We start from the raw sequence: 23,144 nt of genomic DNA, 5'->3' as shown, positions 1-23,144 counted from the left end.
CTGGACATTTGGGGAAGTCTGTAATACTGTGTCTGCTCCATTTGATTTGTACACCAATGGATTTCCCTTGCCAGTAATGGCTTTCTCTGAGCTACTGCAAACTCTGAAGTGGGAAATGAAAATGGAATTTTGGGGAGACAGGACCTACCATGATCACGGTGACATTGCAGCTTGTTATGCAAAGCTGTGGAGGAGGCACTGATGTATCCCTGTGGTGATAGGACTTTTTTGTAAAGAGCTTGGACCCCTCTGTAGATACTGACAGCTCTGTAAAGTTGCATTGCCATTATTTAACAGCCTAGGAAGAAAAGCTGTTCCTAGGCATATATAAACTGTTTCTGTAAATAAAAACCAATTTCATTCACAATTTTTAAAACACAAGAAAGCAAAATCTCCAAGTTAATAAAAGGCAAAATCCAAAATTCATCAAAATGCCAGCAATCAATAGATTAGACACACACATGGGGTAAGATTTAGACAAGATGAGTTTGCTTTTACTTTTGGGAAGAATATCTTTTTGGAAAGCACCATTTTTGGGAACAAGAAAAGCTCCCAGCATAGCGTTGTGGAATGTGGAAAGGATAAGCGAGAAATCAGCATGGAAAATGAATTATAAGGTTCTATTAGAAAAGTAAATCTTTGTAACAGTGCCTCTGAAGAGCCACACTTCAACTGGAGTATCTGCAGCTCTGTCTCCCCAAAAAACCTCTCACCTTTCTGTGCCACCACCTCGGCATGCAGACTGCACCAACACCATCCCTTCTGGCAGGTCTTTATTGCTCTGAGATTGCTTTAGATGGATAATTATGACTCTTACAACAAACACCACCTTCTGTACTTTCCTGCTGTTTCCCAACTCCCCAAAACACTTTAGAACTCCACCCCACCACAACTAAAATGCAGTGCTCCCATATAGAAAGAATATTTATGTCTTAAATTTATGCTCATGATCTTTATGCTCATCTGCCTGCAGTGGGGCACAAAGAGCAAACAGAGGCCCCCAAATATATACCATATAAACAAAACTTTTGGACCTATGATACAGTTTGTATTTATTACTTTTACTGAAATCACATAGTCAAGTGTTTTAAGATTACAGCTGTTAAATTATACATATGTAATAGCTTACAAAACAAAATATCGGCCTTCTGTGTGTCATTGTACAGTGTAGACCTTGCACAGTTCAGTTCAAAGGAATTTATATTTTGTGTAGCATATTTTTATGTTGGAAACTGGCTGACACAGTGGTGCTCTAAAAATATTAACTCCCTCTGATTAGACACAGAGTAGGATGAAAAATAAGTTTTGTGACACATGTTGGTTTCTGAAAGAGTACTGGTATTTCAGCCAGGTGACAAAGTGACTTCCCACAATATGCTGACACTGACAGTGCATAAAGAGGAACATGAAGTAACCTAAGCAAACCCAAACTTTGTGCTTTTCCCTTAGTCTTGCCTGCAATACCTTCTTCATTTTCTCTTATCTGATGCTAAGCAGATGACCTGGCAATAGAAGTTAAATTTATTGCTCTACAGAATTATACCCTGTCTCCAACTTACTTAATTCAGCATATTTCCTGTATCTGATGGGATTTTAACAATGCCTGTATGCCTGTCACTATATTTCATAAGATAACCTATTTGCAGATTTCACAGTTCACATGATAAATTGTGTAAACCAGCTACTATAAATAAAGAAAAAACTATGCTGTCACAGTGGTGTAAGTCCGAAGCACCTCCAGCAAAGCCAAATGATGCCATGAAGTAACTAAATTTATGTAGGTATTACCAAACCCAGTGTAACTTTTTTCCCCATGGGAGTGGGAGTTATGGAGACCCAAGTACTCACACAGACAAGCGCACACACAAAATATGCACCTGCACTTAGCCATGGGTGTCTGAACATGGTCTGTGCCAGGCAGGTGTTTGGGGAGAGGATTTTACTGTCCTTACACTGACTCTGAGCCTCCACACACAACCTCCAGGGCAAAAGATGCTGAGAGTTTTGTCCTGTGACTCACAGAGTGCAGAGCAGTGGGATGGTGTTGGGATGTTTGATGTTGTGTGGAGAAGAGCTCTTACACCACTCACCTGTGTTTAGGGCTTTTCAAACTTTATCACTGAAAACTTGTGCTTGCGGTTAAACCTTCTAAGCCCCAAAGCCCCTTATGGGCTGCCAGCTGAGGACCCAATTATCTCTCTTACATTGAGACATTGCTGGTGTGTGTAATAAACCAGAAGTATCTACATTTGCAATGTTGTTTGGAACAAGAATTGAACTAGCTTTATTATACAAGTTAATATAAGGGCGCCCATAGGAAAAAAGCCCTTGAAACTGTTGAACATGGCAAGTGTGAATGCAGTGAGGCACTCTGGCAGCTCCATAAAAGTCCAATCACTTCATGAAAAAAAGGAAAAAAATCTCCAAATCACGTAACTTTTTCCCCCCCTGAAAATTCCACCCTATGCCCAGAGAATCCAATTTTGCCTCTTACTATAGGCTCCACTTCCTCAATGACAACGCATGGCATGAGGAGAAACATTCACCTGAACTTACTCCTGAAAGCCCACAATTAATGATAAACCCTATTCAAAGCCTGCCCTTAAGATCATCAAAGCTCAGCCTTGTATCCCCTGGAATTTTGGATTAAGCCTTGAGAGGAAGCATCACCCACTGGCCATCCCTAATTCCTCTAAAGCCTCATGGCTGACTGGCTTTGGGCAGTGCCTGGGTGGCAGAGGAGACGCTGAGCTGGAATTTAACTCAGACGAACACTGGAGCAAGGTGACTTCCAGCAGTGTGGAACTGTTTATGTGCAGGCTGTGGTCCTGCCCTTGCAGAGCCATTTCTGCTGGTCAATGAACTGACTGCAGAAAAGCTAGAGGTTTGTCCACATCACATTTTCCCCCTCACACTGCACCCAATTCTAGTTCCCTTGAGGTCTGCACTAGTTGAACTGGAAGAAAAACAGGTATTATTCTCATGGAAACATGCTTTGCTGTGTTGTTTTTTTTTTTTTTTTTTTTTTTTTTAAATCTAACTGCCTGATCTGGTGCAAAGAGCTGAAATACAATTAAGTAAAACACTGCAAAGCCTTCCAAGTTGGGCTTTTGACTTTTTATAGCCATATATACATATTTATATATGTATATAAACAGTGATAACATAGAAAAACCAGCTTTTTTAATGATTCAGTCCTCATAAACCAAATCATATTTTTATCAAGCTATTTTATAGAGACACCCAGGAGCTTTCTCTTTAGTGTTGTCACTTAAACATAAGAAGCTGCCTGAGAGAAGAGTGCTGGCAACTCAGAGGAACTTTACACCCATGGAGAGGACTCCCAGTTACTGAAATTCTGCTACAATTACAGCAAGGGGTAGGATCAGCTTTGGGGGTTAATCACTGAGGCCTCCATCATGAACTGCACGTGCCTTTGCAACACCAATCTGTTTTGTGAATTCTTCAGGAGCCACTCCAGGGCTTTTTTGGCCCGCAGACCTTTGGGACTTGCTTGCTGAGAGCTTTTTGAAGTGCAACAAGGAGCTTGGAGCACAAGGTGTCATCAAATTTAAAAGCTACAACTTCTCGAAGGAAAAGATGGCAGCAGAAAAAGAATATACATCTACACGTGTGTGTATACACATATACTCCTGTTCCATGCAGAAAGTCTTCTAAATAAAATCATACAAAAAATGACCAGTGCCATATATTATGTAAACTCACAAGGTGTACTTTCAACACAAACCCGAAGCATAAATTAAAAGAGAGCCAGAAAGAGAGACAGAGTTGATAGCAAAACATTTTAAATACAGAATTTGCACAATTGGTATTTTGTTAAATAAGAATAAATAAATTCATTACATCCGTTCACATACCAGTTGTAAAAACAATAAATTATTTTATTTTTTTCAGTGCTGTGTTGCTTTTTTTTTTAAACAGTTGTTATTAATCCACAAGATTACTCCCTCTTCCCCTTGTGATAAAACTGTTTCCACAGGAGGGCAGCTAAACTTAATTTCTTGTACACAGTCAAACCAAAGATGCCAGGCTTTTTTCTAATGAGAATATCCTACTTGAAAAGCAGATGCTGTAAACCCCACTGATGCTCTGGGGTCCAAATTCTGCCATGGGCACTGGAAGTGTGTCCCAAAGTCAGAGTGAATTTAACACTGAGATTGTTCCTGGCTGTGCCAAGAGCAGAATTCCAGGTTTCCATCCCTCGGTGCATTTCATGAATCCAGCTGTGCAACACTGGGCAGAAATGTAAACAATGATGTCACAGTGTGGGTGACATGGGATTCAGCTGAGAACAGACCTCACACCAATTCTCATCTATCAGGTACATGGGACAGCCATGACTGCCACAGGCAAGGTTTGGAACTGGACTCTGATTTAGGAACACCTGAAAAAGCAAGTGTTGGCTTACCCTTTATCTTACACTTTTCAGGTCCTGCCTTGGTCTGTCCCCTTTGCCCCCTCACATCTTTGCTTGTGTGAATTTGCTTCATTGCTACACTGGTGAAAATCACTGCAGTGGCTTGTTCTTGGATTTATTTCTAAGTAAACTCTTTTTATTTTTAAAAGATACTCCTGATCTAAGGAAACTCTGAATTTATACCCGCATATGGCATGCTTAGATAGCATCCAAAAGCTTTACTCAGCCTGCTGAATATATAATAAATTATTACCATGATGCAAACACAAATACTTGCACATTCTGTCTCCATTATGACAGAACACAAACACCACTTAATGCAGCAGCTGTATGCTGAGACAAATGCTGTCTATGCTGAGACACATTCAATCTCCTGATCTTTTTCCTCTCATGATGGTTCCTATTTGTTATGGACTTTTTGGAGAGGTTCTAGGACATGTGTAATACATATAAAAGCATCAGAATTAGATTGCTTGGAAGGAAAAATAATGCATTTCAAAGTGATCTTATTTTAACAGGCAGAGGAGGCATAAATGTTTACTTTATAGTACTCTGCAAATCATCTGAGCCTTGATCTCAGTTCTTAGATTGGGATCAAGAATAAATGGGGAGTATTCATCAAGATGCATAGTTTTGCACAGGATCTACTTCTGAACAGAAGGCCACACCACTTTTGAAAGCTTATTAATAACATTTGTTGGCAATCCATTTAACAGAGGAGGAGGCCCTGCCCTTGGTACTGTTTATTTAAAACAGGGTAAAAACCCAGATCCTTCTCCAGATTTCACAGTTGTAGATGTAGCAATTCTATGCTGTTTTGAAATCATCACATGATTTTTTAGAGTTCACACAAACATGCCACAGTTGCAAAAACATGTTTGTGTCAGCCTGGAGTCAGACCTGCCCTTCTTGCTCCACACTCCAGCAAGTTTTCCCTGCTGATTTCATGCCTGGGATTTTCAGAAGAGCCTGAGGTGATTCAGTGCTCAAGTACCACTGACTTACAACTGAGGCTTGTCTGAAAATCCTCCTGCTCTCCTGTGTGGATGAACAAAGGAGTAAAAGGTGGGGTTCTACTTTTCATCAGTGGTTTTTTTACCTTTTCTCTTGGTACCTGTTATCTTAGGGTCTAACTCAAAGCCTGCTGATATTAAAGAGAAGAATTTTACCAGGGCTGCTCTCAGGCCTCCACCTGCACAAGGTGAAATGCCCAGCCTCAGTCACAGAACTTCCACAAGACAATAACAGAATTCAGGAATTGCTGCCAAGGAAAACTGTTACCAGCTACTGCCTGTGCTGTGGAAACAGTCTTACTGATATTGGACAAGTCCTCCACATCCTGATGTGGTTTGACTTCCTAGTGACCCCTCTTCCTCCCAAATGTGATAGATATACAAAACATGAATGCCTTCTATAGCTTTAAAAAAAACCCCAAACACACACACAAAACAATAAAAAAAAAGACAAATAGTTACAAACTTTTGCTGGTAAGATGAATACCAGAGTTAGACACGATGGACAAAACAGTGATAAAATATTAACTGCTTGCTGTGTTTTTTTGACCTTGAGAGCCTCTTGAAAAGATGTAGGTACATTACACATTGTTAAATTCAAGGCAGAAGCCATAGAGAAAATACCAGAGAAAGCAGCTGAACACAGCCTCAGAATATCTGAGTTAGAAGACACTTGATTACCTCACCTGTAAGTTTGGGTTCTCTAACTAGTTTTCTACAAAGCACAGTATGCCTTTGTTTCATGGAGAGGAGCAGCTCGAGCAGCTCAGTGACAACAAGGAGCCAGGCTGTGACACAGCTGGAACCAGGGAGTTTTACAAGCACAGTGTACACAAACTCCTCCTGCAGCCTCCTTTGGTGCATGCCTGACACACACACGAGGAGGAGCTGCTGATGCTCCTGCTGCTGGAGCAATAGGGGGTTCCCTGCTCTGCAAGCTGCTGAGAGGCTCCTCCTGAGAATTTTGGGGTGGAAACACAGGATTTGTCAGACATTAATGATATACTGTCAGGAAATTCCTACCACGAAAACGTATTTCCTTTTGTCAAAACCAAAAGGTATCACTTTTAAAACCAGCAGCAAGCTCTTCATTTTCCAGTAAAACATCTGTGGCCCTTTCTGAAGGATGGACCGAGTCCACAAGGGCTGCAGATATACTTTGGTCAATCATTTTGCTTATGTAGTTTGTCTTTTGATTTCTTTAATAGAAGGAAGTGATATAAAGTGATATACCAACTGAAAGATATTTACAAAACAGTATAAAATAAGCTACTGTGGGATCATGGGGACATGTGACGTTTCCTAAGGACATACTGTAGTAGAGGTAGGTGAAAAAGGGGAGATGATTCTGTAACCTTCAAATATCCCAGGATCCTCCATTCACTAGTTTTTCTTCTTTTGCATTATTTTATTTTATGTTTTTGCAGACACAGAGGGCTTATAACAACTTTAACCTTACTTTCTTTGACGTATTTAGACCACCCTACCATTATTTAAAGCAGTGCACATCTTCATTTGGTCCAAACAGGCAGATTCTGCCCATAATTAGAGACTGAACACAAGTACTTTGAAGCCTTTGCTTCTGTCTGTGTGGGCAGACCTGACACCAGTATGCCAACAGCGGCTTACTCAAACCTCTTGGAGAGCAGCTCAGCACCACAGGTTAGCACTTTTTCAGCAAGCACTGTTTGAACGCTGAGGGTCTCTGGGAGAGCAGACATCCCTTGGCCAGTTTCCCGTGCCCATCCTTGCACTGCACAGTCCTGGTGTGCCAGCCCGTGTCGCACGTTCGAGAGCAGGAGAGCCACGGCCCCGTCACCCAGCGGGGCTGCGCGGCCTGCGCCGTCGCTTTGCCGCCGCCACCGCCGCTGCTGGGGACAGAGTTTGGCAGCTGGCCCTGTTTCTTTGGCACGAAGAAGCTGTAGCGCACGTCCACGGGCTGCGTGGGGTCTGTGGCCAGGATCTGCACGATCAGGATCTCCTTGGTGGCCGAGTGGCCCATGGCGTGCAGGAAGTCGTCCTTGTGGCTCCAGCCGCTGTAGTTCATGACGGTGCCGTTGATGTCGATGATGGTTTCCGAGGTGGAGATCATGTACTTGCCGTTGACCAGGTACTCCCCGTTCTTCTTCTTCAGGGCCAGGTAGGCCGTGAACCTGCTCTGGTCCTTGCTCTTGAACTGCCGCACCTTGATGTGGGTCGCCCCTTCTGGGATCTTCACCACGTCCGTGTAGCCCTTGCTGGAGGAAGGGAAAGAAGGAAGAGTCTCACTGCAACACCTCACAAAGTCACTGGCATGACACAGAATCACAGCACCAAGCAGGCTGGAACAGATCTTTCAGTCCAGCCTATGGACAACAACATCTTGCTTCATTTCTGTTCAGGCCACCTGGATTTTCCCTAAGATTAATTTAACCAGGTTCCACTCTTGGCCTGCTGTGTTTTTCTTCATGTTCCCCAAGAAGTTTCTACTGCACTTCTTGCAGATTGCTTAATCTTTAGCTGTAGGGACAGTTTGACGTGGGTCAGATACCAGAGGAATGAAAAATAACAGATAGCTTATAGATTTCAGCAAAGGGTGGGAGATATGAAATACGATGCACGCGCTGCCTGCCAAGGAAAAGATAATGAGATATGCATTGGTTACAGCTGTTTCTTGCTGTCTTTGCTATAATGATGATTAAGGAAAGCACGAACAGAGGAACAGCTGGGTAGAGGTACCTTGGGAACATTTAAAAATAGTCTTGATCACCGAGGAAAAATTTGTTTACTTTGAAATTTATAAAGCCAAAGATTAATAGTCAAGTGTCTAATAAGAGGGGCACCCAAAGGCTTCATTTGTGCCACCATGGAATTCTCTATTAGTTATGAACTATCTCAGCTGGGGTTTAGAAAAAGAGATTAAACTCTTTTACCAAAAGTGACAAGCATTCAAAACTTGCAAGTGTGCTGGAATTTATCACTATCTCAAGTATGTTATTTTAACTTTACTGATATATAGAAAACAATTTAAAGGCTTTACATAGCTGTAAGCTACCAGCTGGACATTGGAGATGTGTTTTCATTCCTTAACCCGTGACAAAGCCATCCTGAAAGTACCTCATATCTGAAAGGTTTCATGAGAAAATACATGAAAAATACATAAAAGTGATGGCATCTCCTTTGGGATTGTTTAAAGAACAGACTGCTAATTTTGAGAATTTTTGGCTGCACAAGTAGAGACTGCAGATATTACAAATGAAACATTTGTGCTGATCCCCTGCTATTTCCAGCAATTATGGGACAATGACTTAAGACTCCATTGATTTAGCACCTCTATAAAGCTGGAGCAATATGGTGTGAATCCCAGGCTGGGGACTCTGCTCTACAGCACTGCACAAATATTTTTACATGAGAGTTGCCAGAATAACTCAGTTCAAACATGTCATTACAGTTACAAAATCATTTATTCAAAACCTACAAGCAGTCCTGGAGAATTCAAGTTGTCTGCATGAAGAGCTCTAATGCTCTATGTGCACAGAGAAGCATGTGCAGATTAATTCCCCTCTTTCCCAACTTCTGATAATTTGGCTTTACAGCTTTTTAAACAAAAATCCTAGGAAGCAGATTTCCCAGAAGATTCTGGTTTGCCTGCTTTACAAGAAAAAAAAGCACAAACAAATGTTGTCATGGCAATTGTATGCAATAGGAGATATTAGTTTTGTCCTGTACATTTAAATTTCCCTGTACATTTCATGTACAGATTGTTGAAGTTTATAGTGGACAGCAACAAGGGAGCTGTCATTTTTCAGTGGAGGAAAGATGATTTTCCTACCAGCACTGCCCTTTCAAACAGAACTGTAAAAACAGTTTACAGACAATTAAGATTTCACTATTTTAATCAGGAGTTTATTTTAACATCAATTACTCGCAGAGAAGAATTGCCCCAAACAACTTTTCCAGTAAAAATAAATCTGCAGTCCCAAATCCAATCAAAATCATATTAAAACATAAATTTACCCTCTGGCCAGTCTCATGACACTTAAAGGCATAATTTGAAGAGTAAGATGGTAACTTCACTGGGATAATTATAATAAATCTCTATTTCCAAGTGTATCTATGGTACAAATCTGGCCTCCCTGAAATTCATGGAGCCCCTCTAACACTTTTCCTGGAGCTTGATTATTGCCAAATCACATGAAATACATCTCCCACTGTCAACTTCACTTAGACATTCCCAGACATCCCAGTATTTACAAATTGGAAAAGATTTGGTTTATATAATTACTAATTTGGTTGGAAAGCCATTCTTTTTGGCAGAGATGTTTTGGCATTGTTAGGTGAGCAATCATTGGTTTACCAAGAAGAAGATTAGTTTTGTTTATTTTTAGAATAAATTCACTCTCCAAGCCATTTTTGGCTGCTATTAATCAGTCTGTTGAAATATATAGAAATAAAAGATCATTTCAGGAGTCAGATTTCAACTTCTGGTAGCTTTCAACAGGCTATGTAAAAATTTGGAAGTTATAAAATCAAGTTCATATATAAAAGATGCTTAACACAGTCAGTGATTCTGAGCAAAAATTGTCAACTGAAAGTTTTTATGTGTAGATCAGTCCTTTGAGATCTTGGTATCTGCAAAAGTGATGATTAAAAATCACAATTTTTCTATGAATTGTAAGAATTGAAGAGGGAAAAAAATACTTGACAGAAAGAACTTACTTGAGGTTGGTCCATCAGTACTACCCCCAGTGTGGTGAGGGAAAACCATGGCAGGAGTTACTTTTATTTTACTTGTACTAAGTTTTATTACAGTAAGAATGTGAACTCTGAGAGGAAAATGGCTTGTGGATAAATGCCATAAATATTTTGACTTTAAAAAATCCATCTGGAGATTGATATTATGCCAAGGGACATGAAGGGATATGAAGGGATATAGTCATGAGTAAGCCTATGATACTTCTGATATCTATTCACCTGAACTCCAGACATACTCAGCAGTGGGAAAAGGGAAATTTGAGGTATAATCTCTCTCAGCTATTAAGGAAGGTGTTTACAGCTGTCTGCTTCTCTGCACTTCTAATACAAGGAATGTGGTGGGATGTCCTCAGTGCTACTCAAAATAGATGAGATGAAAAAGCACTCTCATGGTGTAGCTTGCTAATGCAGCAACAAGTGAGAAATACAAAATTTCAGAGAGATGCAGATAATTCTGATCCCAACAACTTTCTGATTCATCTCTCTCTTCCTTTTCCTCTGTCCTCTAGGAACCACAATCCATCTGATACAGCAAGATTTGCAAGTGGCATGACTTGCTATTCCTGCTTCACTGGCACTTTGTGTCAGAAATGAGCTGGGTGCAGTGTTTTGCCAGTTGATGCTTTGCCAATTTCAGGAAAATGCTAGGAGCCAACTGTGCACATCTTGAAACTGCAATAAGCTACAGGCAGCATGGTTTTTCCCCCATTTGAAAGCAAATTGCATTTAGAAGCAGAAAGCAAGCAGCACGTGGCAGAGTAACTACTTGCACAACAAGATGCACTTGCTGTTGAGATCAGTACCTCTTTTTGGTGAAAGTTCCCATGACTTTTGTGCAGCTGGAGTTGTCTCCTCCACACACCCCACACTTATCATACTGGAGCTTGGATCCGATGATGCCATCACAGCCCGTTCGGATGCACTTCCCTCGCACGCAGACTGAGTTGCTGTAGGGTCGACACTCTGTGCCATCAGTGACCTGGGCAAGCAAATAAATCTTGCTTCAGACTGTCACAGAGATTTGTGGCTTTGGATCCACCTGGCAAAACTCAGTTCGTTACTGAAATCACCAACTAAGAGCAGGTCACCTCCCCTGACAGATCACACTGAGCTTCTCTAATATTGATGGTAAAAAAGCAGATGAAATGTAGCACAAGGACAAAAGCTAACTTTCAGTTTGGATTGCATCTGATAGAACAAACTGACCACAAGTCATATCTCTACCACTAACTATCCTATGCTAATTGGTTCTTTAAGATACTCTGAACTCCTTAAACATAGTTCAGGGTTAGATGTACTCTTTTCTCCTAATACTCTTTTTCCTCCAGAAAACCCCATAATGACAGAAAACTCCAGACAGAAAGCCCTTTATCCACTACTGAAAACAAACGAGCGCAGAGAGGCCCATAATTTTCATGCATTCACATACTGAGATATGGAAAAACTTATCTCATTTTCTGGCCCTGAGGCACAACCACTAGATCAAACCATTAAAACTGATCACACAGTTAAATATTTGCATCACATGATTAACTTATTTTCCCTGGTTGTTGGGAAAGATTTCTAAAATATGGGACACTTCTAAGCTGGAGCATGAAAACCTGACTGGAGCATTACCTTCTGAGAAAATACCACATAATAACCGGTTCCTTTGGCTCGGCAGGTGAGCTTGCAGACATCTCCAGGCAGTACTCCAGCATACTTGGGGACCCATTCCACAAAAGTCTTGACCCCCTTTGCATCAGACTGATAGCCATTCCTTGCTTCACATTGCTCTTGTCGGAAGGATTTAGCTGTGGAATTATTCACATCATTAGTGGCTATTTCAGACCATGCTGCAAATATCATTATGTCCATCTATTATTCCAATTTCTTTCCTACATCATTTTTAAGTTATGTCACACCACTTCTTTACTTAGAATTGGCCTTCCAATCCCTCTACTGTTTTAGCTTGGAAATCTCCCAATGGCATAACAAGCAGTAAAGGCCTAAAGTTTGCATGATTCATTTTAGAGGACTGACTTTTTTAGCTTTCTCTACAGTATCCAGGGCGAGGCGTGGATGAAGAATTAGGAGACCGTACTAATGCTGAATGTCTTGCCTTGATAAATACAACCTGGGGAGGCTACAGTGAGCCCTTGCTGTGTAGTTTCAGGGCAGATACTCAGTGTTTAGTGTCTGTGAAGGGAGGGGGGCTGGAGCAGGGGGCACTCACCGTTGGCGGGGCAGGGGGTGACGTTGCAGGAGCGGTAGATGGCTCGCTTGCCTGTGCAGTATCTCCCATTGTTCCTGGGGGCTGGGTTGTTGCAGTGCCGATAGGCAAACTGAACTCCCCCTCCACAGGTACGGGAGCACTGGCCCCAGGGGCCCCAGGATCCCCAGTTGCCATGGCTTGAAGCCTGAAAAACACATGGAACAGCAGGAGGTGAGTTCATCATCCAAACATGAATGGAGCTGTTACCTCAAAGTCACTGCTAATGTTTTCCTCAACTGAAGGCAATTCCTTCAGTTGGCCATTCAGGGAAAACAGGTCTTAGGAATCTTCTTTCTCCCAGCAAAGTGAATTTCTATCTTTTATTTGCACACTGATGACATCTCATTTGCAAAGCCAACGCTGGGCCTTGCTCCACACAGCCGCCTTCAGCCTCTTCACAGAACACATTCACAGTTTCATGGGCTGCTCTCTTATTTTTTGCTATTCCTACCCACAAGGCCCCTTAAACTGGCTCCAAGGGGTTCATCTCCCAGAAAAAACCCATACTGCTTATCTGAGATTAATTAAATCCAACAATTGTGATGTGTAGGTATTGCTTGGAATTACCAGCAAGAGATGGAGCTGTCAACTCTGCTACATTGGCTATAGTATTGCAGTATCATGTAGAAGCATAAAAATCCATAAAAAAGGGTACAGAAATCCATTTAAAAAGTGTTAGAAAGGCTGTATCTTGATTTGAATGGCTCCCATAGTTTGCAAATATTTTCACAAAGTTCTACAAGTCCACATCTCTTCTGTGGGTGACACAGAAGGGGCTACTGTCTACCCAGAGAATTTAGAAGTATCTGAACTGTGCAGGTGACAGCTCTCATGAGCCTGGGGATTCTTCAGATGTATTAAGTAGACAGGGGTTCTCGTCACTGGAAGCACAAACTTTTCTGATCCAGAAGTTATATTCTGGATTAATTTCATCTGCCCTTTTCTTCATTAGAATTAGGGACCTGGGTCCCTTCAGATAAGGGCTGTAAGTTAAACATGGAATGAGATTTATCTTGCTTTCTGTGCCAGGTCAGAAAGCCATGATTTACTGAATGGGAAAATCACTACCTCCAGTTTTCCAGGAACGATGGCTTTCCTTAAGGAAGAAAATACACTTCCTGAACCTCAGCAGCATTTTTCCTACATCACTCACCAACAACATCCTAATTACATGCTAAAAAAACAAGGCAGGTTTCAGTCTGACCAGCCCCTCCAAGGGATCGCCTTCTCCAATTCCCCTTGGGATATCTTACTGAGTAGTACTTCTTCTTGGTTTTGTCCACGCATTTCCCTTGGAGGCAGATCCTTCCTTTGCCACAGGGGGTTCCCTCGACGGCGGGCAGCTTCTTGGTGAGGCAGACCATCTGTCCCTGGCGCACCACGGCGCACCAGAGGCGCGAGCACACGTCCATGCCAGGGCACACGGTGTACTCGGCGCCGAACGCCAGCTTGCACTGCCGGATGGCGTCGTACGTCTGCCCCGGCAGCTCCTCGGGGCCCACGATGTGCTTCCTGGGCTGGTCCAGCAGGCAGTTCCCTACAAGAGCAAGACAAGGTGTTCTTTACTCCGTGTTTTCCTGTTCTTTTCCCTGCAGTGCTGCAATACTGTTTTGCAACAGCGAGCCTCCTTCAAGGGATGGTGATGTGAAGATTCTGAGGTGGTAGCACGTTTTCACAAGGTCAAACTGCTGCTACTGTGTTCTGACACTGCTGCTGGGCTGCCTATTCCCAGCTTGAGGTGTAAATGAGTCTTACCCAGGTCCTTTTGGCCTTTCAATCCTTTATGCAAGACTTGAACACATTCTGTGCTATTTACTGGTCTGCTATTTAAGGAGCGAGCTAGACTCGCGTAAGCAAGACTAAAAGCAAGCACAGTTGTAATTTGAGTTTTAAATCAGGATGTCAGAAAGGGATGCCAGAAAAATCAAAAAGCACAGACTTGTAGCCAATGAGGCCAAAAAACCCAAACAAAACAGATCAAAAAATCAAAATTTCTACCAGGCTAAAGGAAAAATATAAGCTGGGTATCAAAACTAATGTTGCCACTAAAGCTGGACTGCACTTTTCTTCTAAGGAGTGATACTTGGCTGCTTATGGAACTAGTTTGAAAAGGGTTATGCAATTTATACAAAAACTCATAAATAACAGGAAGATAAAATTGCATGAATGTAGAGATTTGTATTTGTGTTTTAAAGTCTGCAGTGGTCAAGATTTGTCTGGCACACTCTAAAAATGAGAACACATTTATGTTCTAGGTATCTTCTGATAGCTGGGGTTTTTTTACTATTGAAAACCTCACTTGTTGACATGCAGAACTATTTATTCAGTGTAACCTCTTTTACACTTCATGAAAGGGATATGTGGTCTGGGCAAGCTTCACTCATCCTCGGCCAAAATAACTCACCACAATTTACCTCACTTTGGAACCCACACCAGTGTTCCTCACTTGCATCATGGCTGAAAAAAGCCTATCTATAAAACCCTCACTATTTACACAAGATGGAATAGAATTTCAAGTTATGGCAGGGAGTTTAAGCAAACCAAATACCCCATTTCTCAATAGCTTGAGTTTTCCTTCCAAAACACACACTTACTGCAACTGTTCTGCTCTTCTAAAGACTAATGCCAATTAGCCAAATTACCCAAAAATTCTTTCTGTGTGATGACTTGCAACCAAAAACTGTCTTGTTAAACCTGTTCCACTTGCTGACCCCAATTTACCCTAGCCTTCTATTTCATCTGGATTATGTTGAAATTTTAATGCAGACAAGGTGTGCCAATGCTAACTGTCATGACATAAAGATAATTAAAAATACCCTGGGTTGTTGTAGTGTAAAATATCAGAGATGTGATGAGGAGTAAGGTTTTTCCTTACATAAGGAAAAACATAATTTGCTTAAGCTCTGGCAAAAATACACTTTGTAAAAGTGAACAGCAGGGGAAATCCTCCTTCATATACCTTGTGAGGAGGGAGGAAGCCACTGAAATGTGAGAGTAGTGATGGGAAGGCTGTAGCATGTCAATATTCAGTATTATACACTGCTTTTGTACCTATGCCTAGGTTTATCAAACTCCCAAGCAGAGCTGGTTTTCAGTATTTTAAAACACCATAATAACACTTCATTTCGACTGGAAATACAAATTTAGAGAAAAAGGAAAGGAAAGTCTCATCCTTGCGTATACTCATCTGTCTATCATTTCAGTTTCACAAGTTCACACAGCAAATATTGCATTTTTTCCCTTCCAGAACACAGGGAAATGAGTTCCAAACTTCTCCTTAACTGAGGGAAGCTATGCAATCTCTACAAAGCCAGGTGCTCCAGCTGATCTCACACGATAAATTCAAAACTGAGGATAGGGAAGGCTCCTAAGGATTTCCCACAGGAAAAAAACCCCATCTTTATATGGGTAGATTGTAGCAGTGTCTGTGTTTGGACAGGCTGCAGTGAATTGCAGGTGTTTTTACCACCAGCTGGTCCAACCTCCTGCTTGTCATGGCCCCTGGTGGGAGGGCAGAGAGGGCTTCAATTCTCCATTACATTTCAACATCCAGAGCATATACATAACTGCTATTCCCATTTTTTTTGTCCTGGGCACCAAAGAACATCTTTGTGCCCTGGAATAGAGCAACATTGTTGGCTGATGACAGTGCTAATTAAGCCATCTCATTATCTCTCTCAATGCCATGTGTAATATATCTTGGGGAAAAAAAAGAAAGAAGGCAGAACAAGATCTGTGCAGGAAGCAGATAAGCAGGATATAAATTAATTAAAATACAAACAGTCCTTGTTCCAGGTTGTACAGAGCACTGGGACTGAACACACCAAGTCCCAAGCTACCATCCCACAGCCTGGTGGTTGGCATGACAATAAAGGCAATTAGTACCTTTGGAAAGGCTTTGCTAAAAGCAGATGGATATAAATGTCACTCTCCTCTGGACAGGAACCAAGCCTTTTCTTCCTAAATGTCAAACTGTTGTCTGGGGTCATATCATGAGTGTAAAAAACTGGTGATACCATGACAGAGCTGTTTATTGTTCTCAGAGCAGGCCCCTGAAGACAGGGAATCAGCACCTTGATCCTCCCCAGCCCCCTGGCTGACCTTGGATGAGACATTTCTGCTGGGATTTACTCAGCTGACTTCATGTAATGCTGGTGTCTGCAGTGCACTCAGCTGTCAGGTGTTTCACTGCTGAGCAAAATCAGTTTATGGTGTCATTCAGCACCACTCATGTCCCCAGCGCTGCTGAGGCCACTGATTGTCAGATCAAATTTTCACATCATTTCAAGTCAAATTATTGATTTCCACTTCAACTTAATGGAAGTTTGTATTCTGTCAGGACAGATCCCTTATTTAAAAAAAAATAACTGGGAAATTATAAATTTCTACAGAAAAGAAGACTGTTACTTAGAAAAGGTCTCTGAATGGCTGATCCATCAAGAAAAGACTCCTTAAATATGCATTTGAAATCACACCAATACCATCAGCAATACAATTAATTCCCAGAGGTCTATGAACCTACAAGATGAGAGGTTCAAATTTGCTATGAATAATTTCATCATATCAATAACTCTTGAAGACCACACACCTAAATAATAGCTACTCATGAACTGAGGAGAAAACAGTTCCTTACATTCTCTGAGAGGTCATTCATGGATGCTGGGAAAGTTACCTCAGTAACTCAAAAGGGAAAGTTCTCTTCTTTTGTGGAAATTAATTTGGTAATATTAAATCAATGCCAGAGCAATATGGACCATAAAACAGGATAGTACAGATTAATGGATCTAATAAAATTGAGAGAAAAAAATTAAGTCATGCAGAGAAAAATATTTCAGAGAGCACTGAAATCAGCCAACAAAATATTTAAAAGCAAACCTTTACATTCAGCAGACACACCATACATTTATCCATAAGCATTTTGGTTACCATAACAACTTGATCCATTCACTCAATTATGTCATTTTTATCTCAGCATTTTGGAATTTGAGTGGTTTGTTTAATAACTGCAGTTGCTTTGGGAGCACAGTGAAGACTTTAAAATTCATTAAAGAGTGAAGTTGAGGACTATGCTTTTTCATTTCTACTTTTGGAAAACGAAATTTTTGTCCTTATTCCCAGAGGGGTAAATGTCATATCCAGCAAATAAGCTGCCATAAAATGTTCTTTTTAAAAGATATAGATTAACAGTAACAAGTAGCATGTAGCTGACACAGGGAGTGATAACACATACCATGGCCATCATCAAAGAATTCTGTGATAGTTGCTGAAGTACACTTGGACCAGGGTTTTGAAGCATCAATGCTGGTCAGAATGGAGGACATCAGGCGCTTGTCTTCCATGGAGCCAAAGTTCTCCTCACAGAACTTGGAGTCATCATGGGAAAGCCCAAGCAAGTGCCCTGTGGAAATGAAATAAATAAATACAATTATATGACTATCCAGAGTTTACCAGCTGGAGTTCACAGTCATGTGAGGGAAGCAAATTGTGCTCATTTATATTTATCAACAATTGATTTCTTACTATTTTTCCAAATCACCTTCAGCAAGAAAAACTTTGTGAAAATATTCTGCAACTGTCTAGAAAGGTGCTACATCTTTTTAAATAGCTAAAAATAAAAGTATTTATGATGCAACTAAACAAAGGGTAGAAGAATGAATGGGAATAGAGCTGCAGAGAGCTGAAGCCTGAACTTAATGCTCAAAATGTTCAGCCTAAGCCAGAAGTTGATTAATAAGATATGCAGGGCTAAACCAAGAGTGCTTTAACAATAAGGACAAGACCACCCATCAAAGCCACTGCAGAAAAAAAAAAGCCTGATGCCCTGAAAGGGACTCATTCTGCAAGATTTGGCCTTTTCTTTTTTCAGGTAAGTGAAACCATTTTTGTTTGGCAATACTTCCTATATAAAGCCAGATAAAGCTGTTTTTATGCTGCACTGAGACACTGAATATCAGGAGGTACATGTCAAGTTTCAATCTGATACAGCACCACATACAAAGACTTGCTCTGAAGAGATGACAACAGCTTTGTTTCATTCCAGACAAATGCTGGTGTTGAGCAAAACAATTCACTGCTAAGATTATTATTTCAAACTGACAGACTCCTCTGACAGAGTAACCAAATAATCAGTGCACCACTTCCAACCTACACAGCAAAATCTCTGGAAGTGGGCTGAGTATTTAATACATTGTATTTACACTGTATTTACTGATCCAAGACTGGTCACAGTTGTAGAAATTACCTCACTGCAGAATGTTTGTGAAATAAGGTAGTGAGGGTCTCTCAGCGGAAAAGGAGTTTAATTTTTAAGTCTTTGCCTTGGAACTAAACAGCCCTGGGAATAAAAAAAGCTGGAGCATTGATCCAAAGAGTTTGGCTGAGTAACATCCCATGGCACTCAGCACTGGTTCAGTGTGGGATATGAATGATAGTTGGGTGCACACCAGCAACTCCAGGATGTAATTTTTCAGAGTGCTCAGCATTTTACAGCACCATTCAGAACTACCCAGAACTCTGTGACATGGAGCTTTCAGTCCTGCAGGGCAGAACTGCAGTTTGCCACAGCCTCTGGTACCACTCTATCCATTAGGCCTTTTTCTGACCTAGAGATGGGGCAATTGAGAGATGTTTAAAAACTTTTATTCCATTTTCAGTCTCATGAGAAGGGTGAGACAATACAGATGTTCTAATTCTCGCTATCACAATCAGAGGCCAACTATTTCCCAATTATAATACACTGTAAGTGTTTCTTGGCCTATCAGCTTTTGTCACACCATGCTGTAACTGCCCCAAAACCAATCATCTAAAACTATCCCTCGTGGGTCCTACTACAGTGCATCTTTCATAGTTCTATTTCTCTAAAGTAGCCAGTCTTATTTGTAAGGCCACCCTTTGAAACTTGTTTCTAGTTCCATTTCCATCTTCTATCAGAAGATTGTTTCCACCTTCTGTCAGACTTTAAAACCTCTCTACAAATTCATTTCCCACACCACTCTGCAGCACTTCACCCATATAAGATGCAGTTTTGTTCTCCAGACAAATCACTTTATTTCATACCTGTACTTCACTCTTCAGGACTGTTCATTTTCTGCTAAGGACATCCCATGGAAGTACATGACTAAACAATACAGTGCACATATTCACAGCCTGTTAATGCTCCTGCAGCTTGGGCTGCTCTTGAGTTTCTCTGCTACCTATGACATCTTTCTCTTTTTCTCCTTCAGAGAGACAAATAAAAAATAGCCTTTGGATATGAGGAAGCCTGCAGGTAAATTTCAAGCTCTTCACTTTGAGCAGAGAGACTGAGAATTTCTTTATAACACTGCTGCAGTTTAGCCTCCCTCCTCAGAAAAAGCCTGGACAGCCTCACTGGAGAATTTCAGAGTAAATAAATAAAATGAAATGCTTCTCAGGCCACTGTTCAGCACAGAACATTTCATCCCAAATACTTTGGCAAAAGCAGAGGAATCTGAAACAGGGTCATCTCCTGGAAAGTGTCGGGCTGCTGAATTCACCTTTAATGAGAGAGCAGCATAACTTCTCTGCTTTACAGTGATAAATGGGGTGAGCTGAGGACACACCTCATTAGCAGCGTCTACTTTGTCATATTAAATCAGGCCATTGTTCCAGTGCATGACAAGAACCAAGTCACTTACTTGGCAGACTTCAGCCTCTTGGAGGAGAAGCTTCCAAAAGTATTTGTGAATCTCCTTCGTTATGTTTAAAATTTTCAAAAATAATTGAAAAAACCCATCATGACAAGGAAAGAAGCAGTAAGTAGTGAATAATTTCCAAAATACATAATTCTGATTGTCAGTGTTTGGGCTTCTAAATTAGCCCCCAGTGATGTTAGTGAGGGTAATAGCATTAAATATATGGATTTTAGCTCTCCATACTGATTTGCCAGTTAATTTTGTATGCACGTGTCCTGGGGTGACAAACACTTACATTCACTTACAAACACTGTGAATGCAACTCTCGAAGGATTTCATGGAGCTAAAATTCCTAATTCTTACCATAACCTAAATTTCTCCCTGTTCTAACTTTGCCTTTTAAGGCACTCTGACCAGACTTAGAAGTGATTAAAGCATATGACAAACTCCCAATGATGCTGCAATCTGGTTTTGCATTTCATTAAAAAGAATCAAAATTCAAAATATCACAGAGCTGTGTAATCTCTATATACTGCCTGGCTAAGTTTTGCTCTTTTTAGCACAGAAGTGAGAACAGCAAAGTCCTTTAACACCTGTACCTTTCATCCTTTTGCATCCAAAAATTAAGGGAGGGACACTTCCTTTCCTACTTCAAGAAGTCTCTCCCCACCACCCCTCACATGCATAAAACCCTGCTGATGTTATTATTACATGATTACGCCATTACAATTAGGGAGGTTTCTGGCATTTTCTGGTGGGGTGCTTGCCTTCCAAATTGGAAAGGTTGATCCTTCAAGTGATCCTGCATGGAAGCAGAGCTCTGGAGAAAGCTCTGGACAGAAGTGAAGACTCGAGGAATACAAATCTTACACAGAAGGCTTTTGAAAACAATGCCAATTTTAGCCCCACCCCATTTTGTACCAGTATGAACGTCAAACTGGGCTATTGAAGAAAAAGAAAAGGCTCCCAGCAGCTGTGTAAAATGATGACTGATTGAGAATGGGTTCGTAGATTATCTGCTGTTTTCTACTTAATGAAGCATCTTACTGGTGCTGACAGTTCCCACTGAGTGAAAATGACATAATACAATTTTACCAGCAGGATGGTGTTTAGTTAAGTTATGCTGTAGGAATGCACAAAATCGTGAAGGAAACAGATGGAGGGGAGGCAGAGTTTGCCCTCTTGTAGCCAAGGAGGAGGTGGCCTGCTTGTAAATTCATCTCCAACTCCAAAAAGAACAACGACCCAAATGGAGTGACATCCTCCCCTCACAGCTTTCCGGCTGAAGGCCAACACCTACTACAGCCCAGCAGGAAAAAATACCTGCAAAGGGTTCAAAAATGATCCCTACACCTTGCAGGAATGGGAGGGTATATCCCTAATACAAGGTGGGAATACTTCAGAGAAATTGTGACAAGTCAGTTAAAACTTTCATCCTCTCTGAGGATCAGGACACAAGAGCCTGCAGGGAAAGCAGGAGTGCACCAGAGCTGTGCTGGATGTGTGGTGAAGCAGGTCTCTTATTCCCAGGAACACTGGGAAACCAACCAGAATCACAGAATATCCTGAGCTGGAAGGAACCCACAAGGATCATCCAAGTCCAGCTCCTGGCCCTGCCCAGGACAGCTCCTGTGCCTGAGAGCATTGTCCAAATGCTTCTTGGAGTCTGGATATTTCTGGTTTTTCTTAATATACAGTTCTAGACTATCTGCAGAGGTTCTCTGAGTGAACACCACGCAAAATTACTGTCATACATTTCTCACTGGTATTTCAAGCATTAGAAACAAGAAAACAGACAATATCCACAACATACAGCAAGCCAACTCCAGGCTTTGCTAAAGCACAAACCAAGCTGGGTCTCCTGGAAAAAAGCCACCTGCTTATGGACAAGGATTTGGACAGAATGTCAAAGAGCAGCTCATGTACTCCCTCTGACCACAGGAGACATGCAAGGTGACACAGCAGGCTGAAAAATGCTGCAGGCATTGTAATTTGTTTTCTCAGAGGAGCTCAGCTTGGATGAAGCACGTTTGCCAGTGAGATCATGCCTTTCACCTCATTTCCAGTTGGGACAACTGGGGAGCAAAAGAAGGTCAAGAGATTTGCCCCAGGTTCCCCTGTGAGTCAGTGGCTCTCATGGGATCAGGGTTCAGGAAGCTCCTGGCTCAACATTCCTTGGGCTAATAATCACCAGCCCAGACCTTCTGCATCAGCCTCCTGCTCTCTCCTTGGCTGAACAAAGATTGCACGTGGGAACTCTGTCAAAATAAAGCCATTTCTTCTGGCATGGGCTGTTTTCCTAACTCCTGTGAGTTTCTGACTCCTTCTTAAGAACTTCATGCTGCTATCACTCAGGAATCCTCTTGAAGTCATGATGGACCTAAGCAATAACAATTAATAAAGCTGGTGGTTTTTTTAATAAACAGAAGTGATTTGAATTACACAAGCTTACAAAAAAATTTCCATAGAATATAAAACTAGACATTCCTCTTTTTTTTTATTCTTGAACTTTACCTCCAGTTTTCTTTTATTTGACTGCTATCAGCCACTTATGAAAGAAAAAGGATTTAAAAAATCACTCTCTCTTTTAAATCTCCAGCCCAGAGGCAGTTTTTAATATTTCTGGCTTAAAAGAGTTCTTCAGACTCAATGAAACAATAGTCTGGAGTGCAGCTTCTTCTCAGGAGCAGACATTAAAAAAAAAAGCCCCAATCAGACATTTACCCACCAGTGCTGCAGACTTTACACAAAACAAACCTGTGCTGAGCTGGCTTGTTGTAACAGACTTGTAGGAGATCACAGACCCATCAGCCCTGTCAGACAGGCAATTCCCAGGCAAGGCTCTGCCCAGGCAATCAGAGACCACTGTGTCCACACAGACTTAAATAATCATTAAAAAGATGTGGCCTTGGAGGTCCACACTGCACTAATTAATGGGGCATGCAGAAGAGAAATATTCATTTTAATGAAGAAGCAGGAGATGGTGACACCTATTTCACACCTGTTCAACTCAGAGCAGCTTGGAAAGAATGTAACTCACAGCAGCTCATGGA

At 41.4% G+C, this 23,144-nt stretch overlaps 1 protein-coding gene across 1 annotated transcript in view; it reads right to left on the bottom strand.

Moving 5' to 3' along the window:
* Positions 1–3,789: 3,789 nt before the first annotated feature.
* Positions 3,790–23,144, bottom strand: part of ADAMTS5 (ADAM metallopeptidase with thrombospondin type 1 motif 5) — a 37,875-nt gene continuing 18,520 nt past the window's right edge. The window contains exons 3-8 of the mRNA XM_054654428.2: positions 17,670–17,837; positions 13,693–13,976; positions 12,401–12,584; positions 11,803–11,978; positions 10,989–11,164; positions 3,790–7,688 (exon numbers count right to left, since the gene is read on the bottom strand). Coding sequence (XP_054510403.2) covers positions 7,115–7,688; positions 10,989–11,164; positions 11,803–11,978; positions 12,401–12,584; positions 13,693–13,976; positions 17,670–17,837 — 1,562 coding nt within the window. The 3' untranslated portion in view covers positions 3,790–7,114. The remainder of the gene's footprint in view (positions 7,689–10,988; positions 11,165–11,802; positions 11,979–12,400; positions 12,585–13,692; positions 13,977–17,669; positions 17,838–23,144) is intronic.

Source organism: Agelaius phoeniceus, chromosome 2 (genome assembly GCF_051311805.1).
Source record: "Agelaius phoeniceus isolate bAgePho1 chromosome 2, bAgePho1.hap1, whole genome shotgun sequence".
Taxonomy (NCBI): Eukaryota; Metazoa; Chordata; class Aves; order Passeriformes; family Icteridae; genus Agelaius; species Agelaius phoeniceus.
This window is presented reverse-complemented; position numbering and strand designations above follow the sequence as displayed.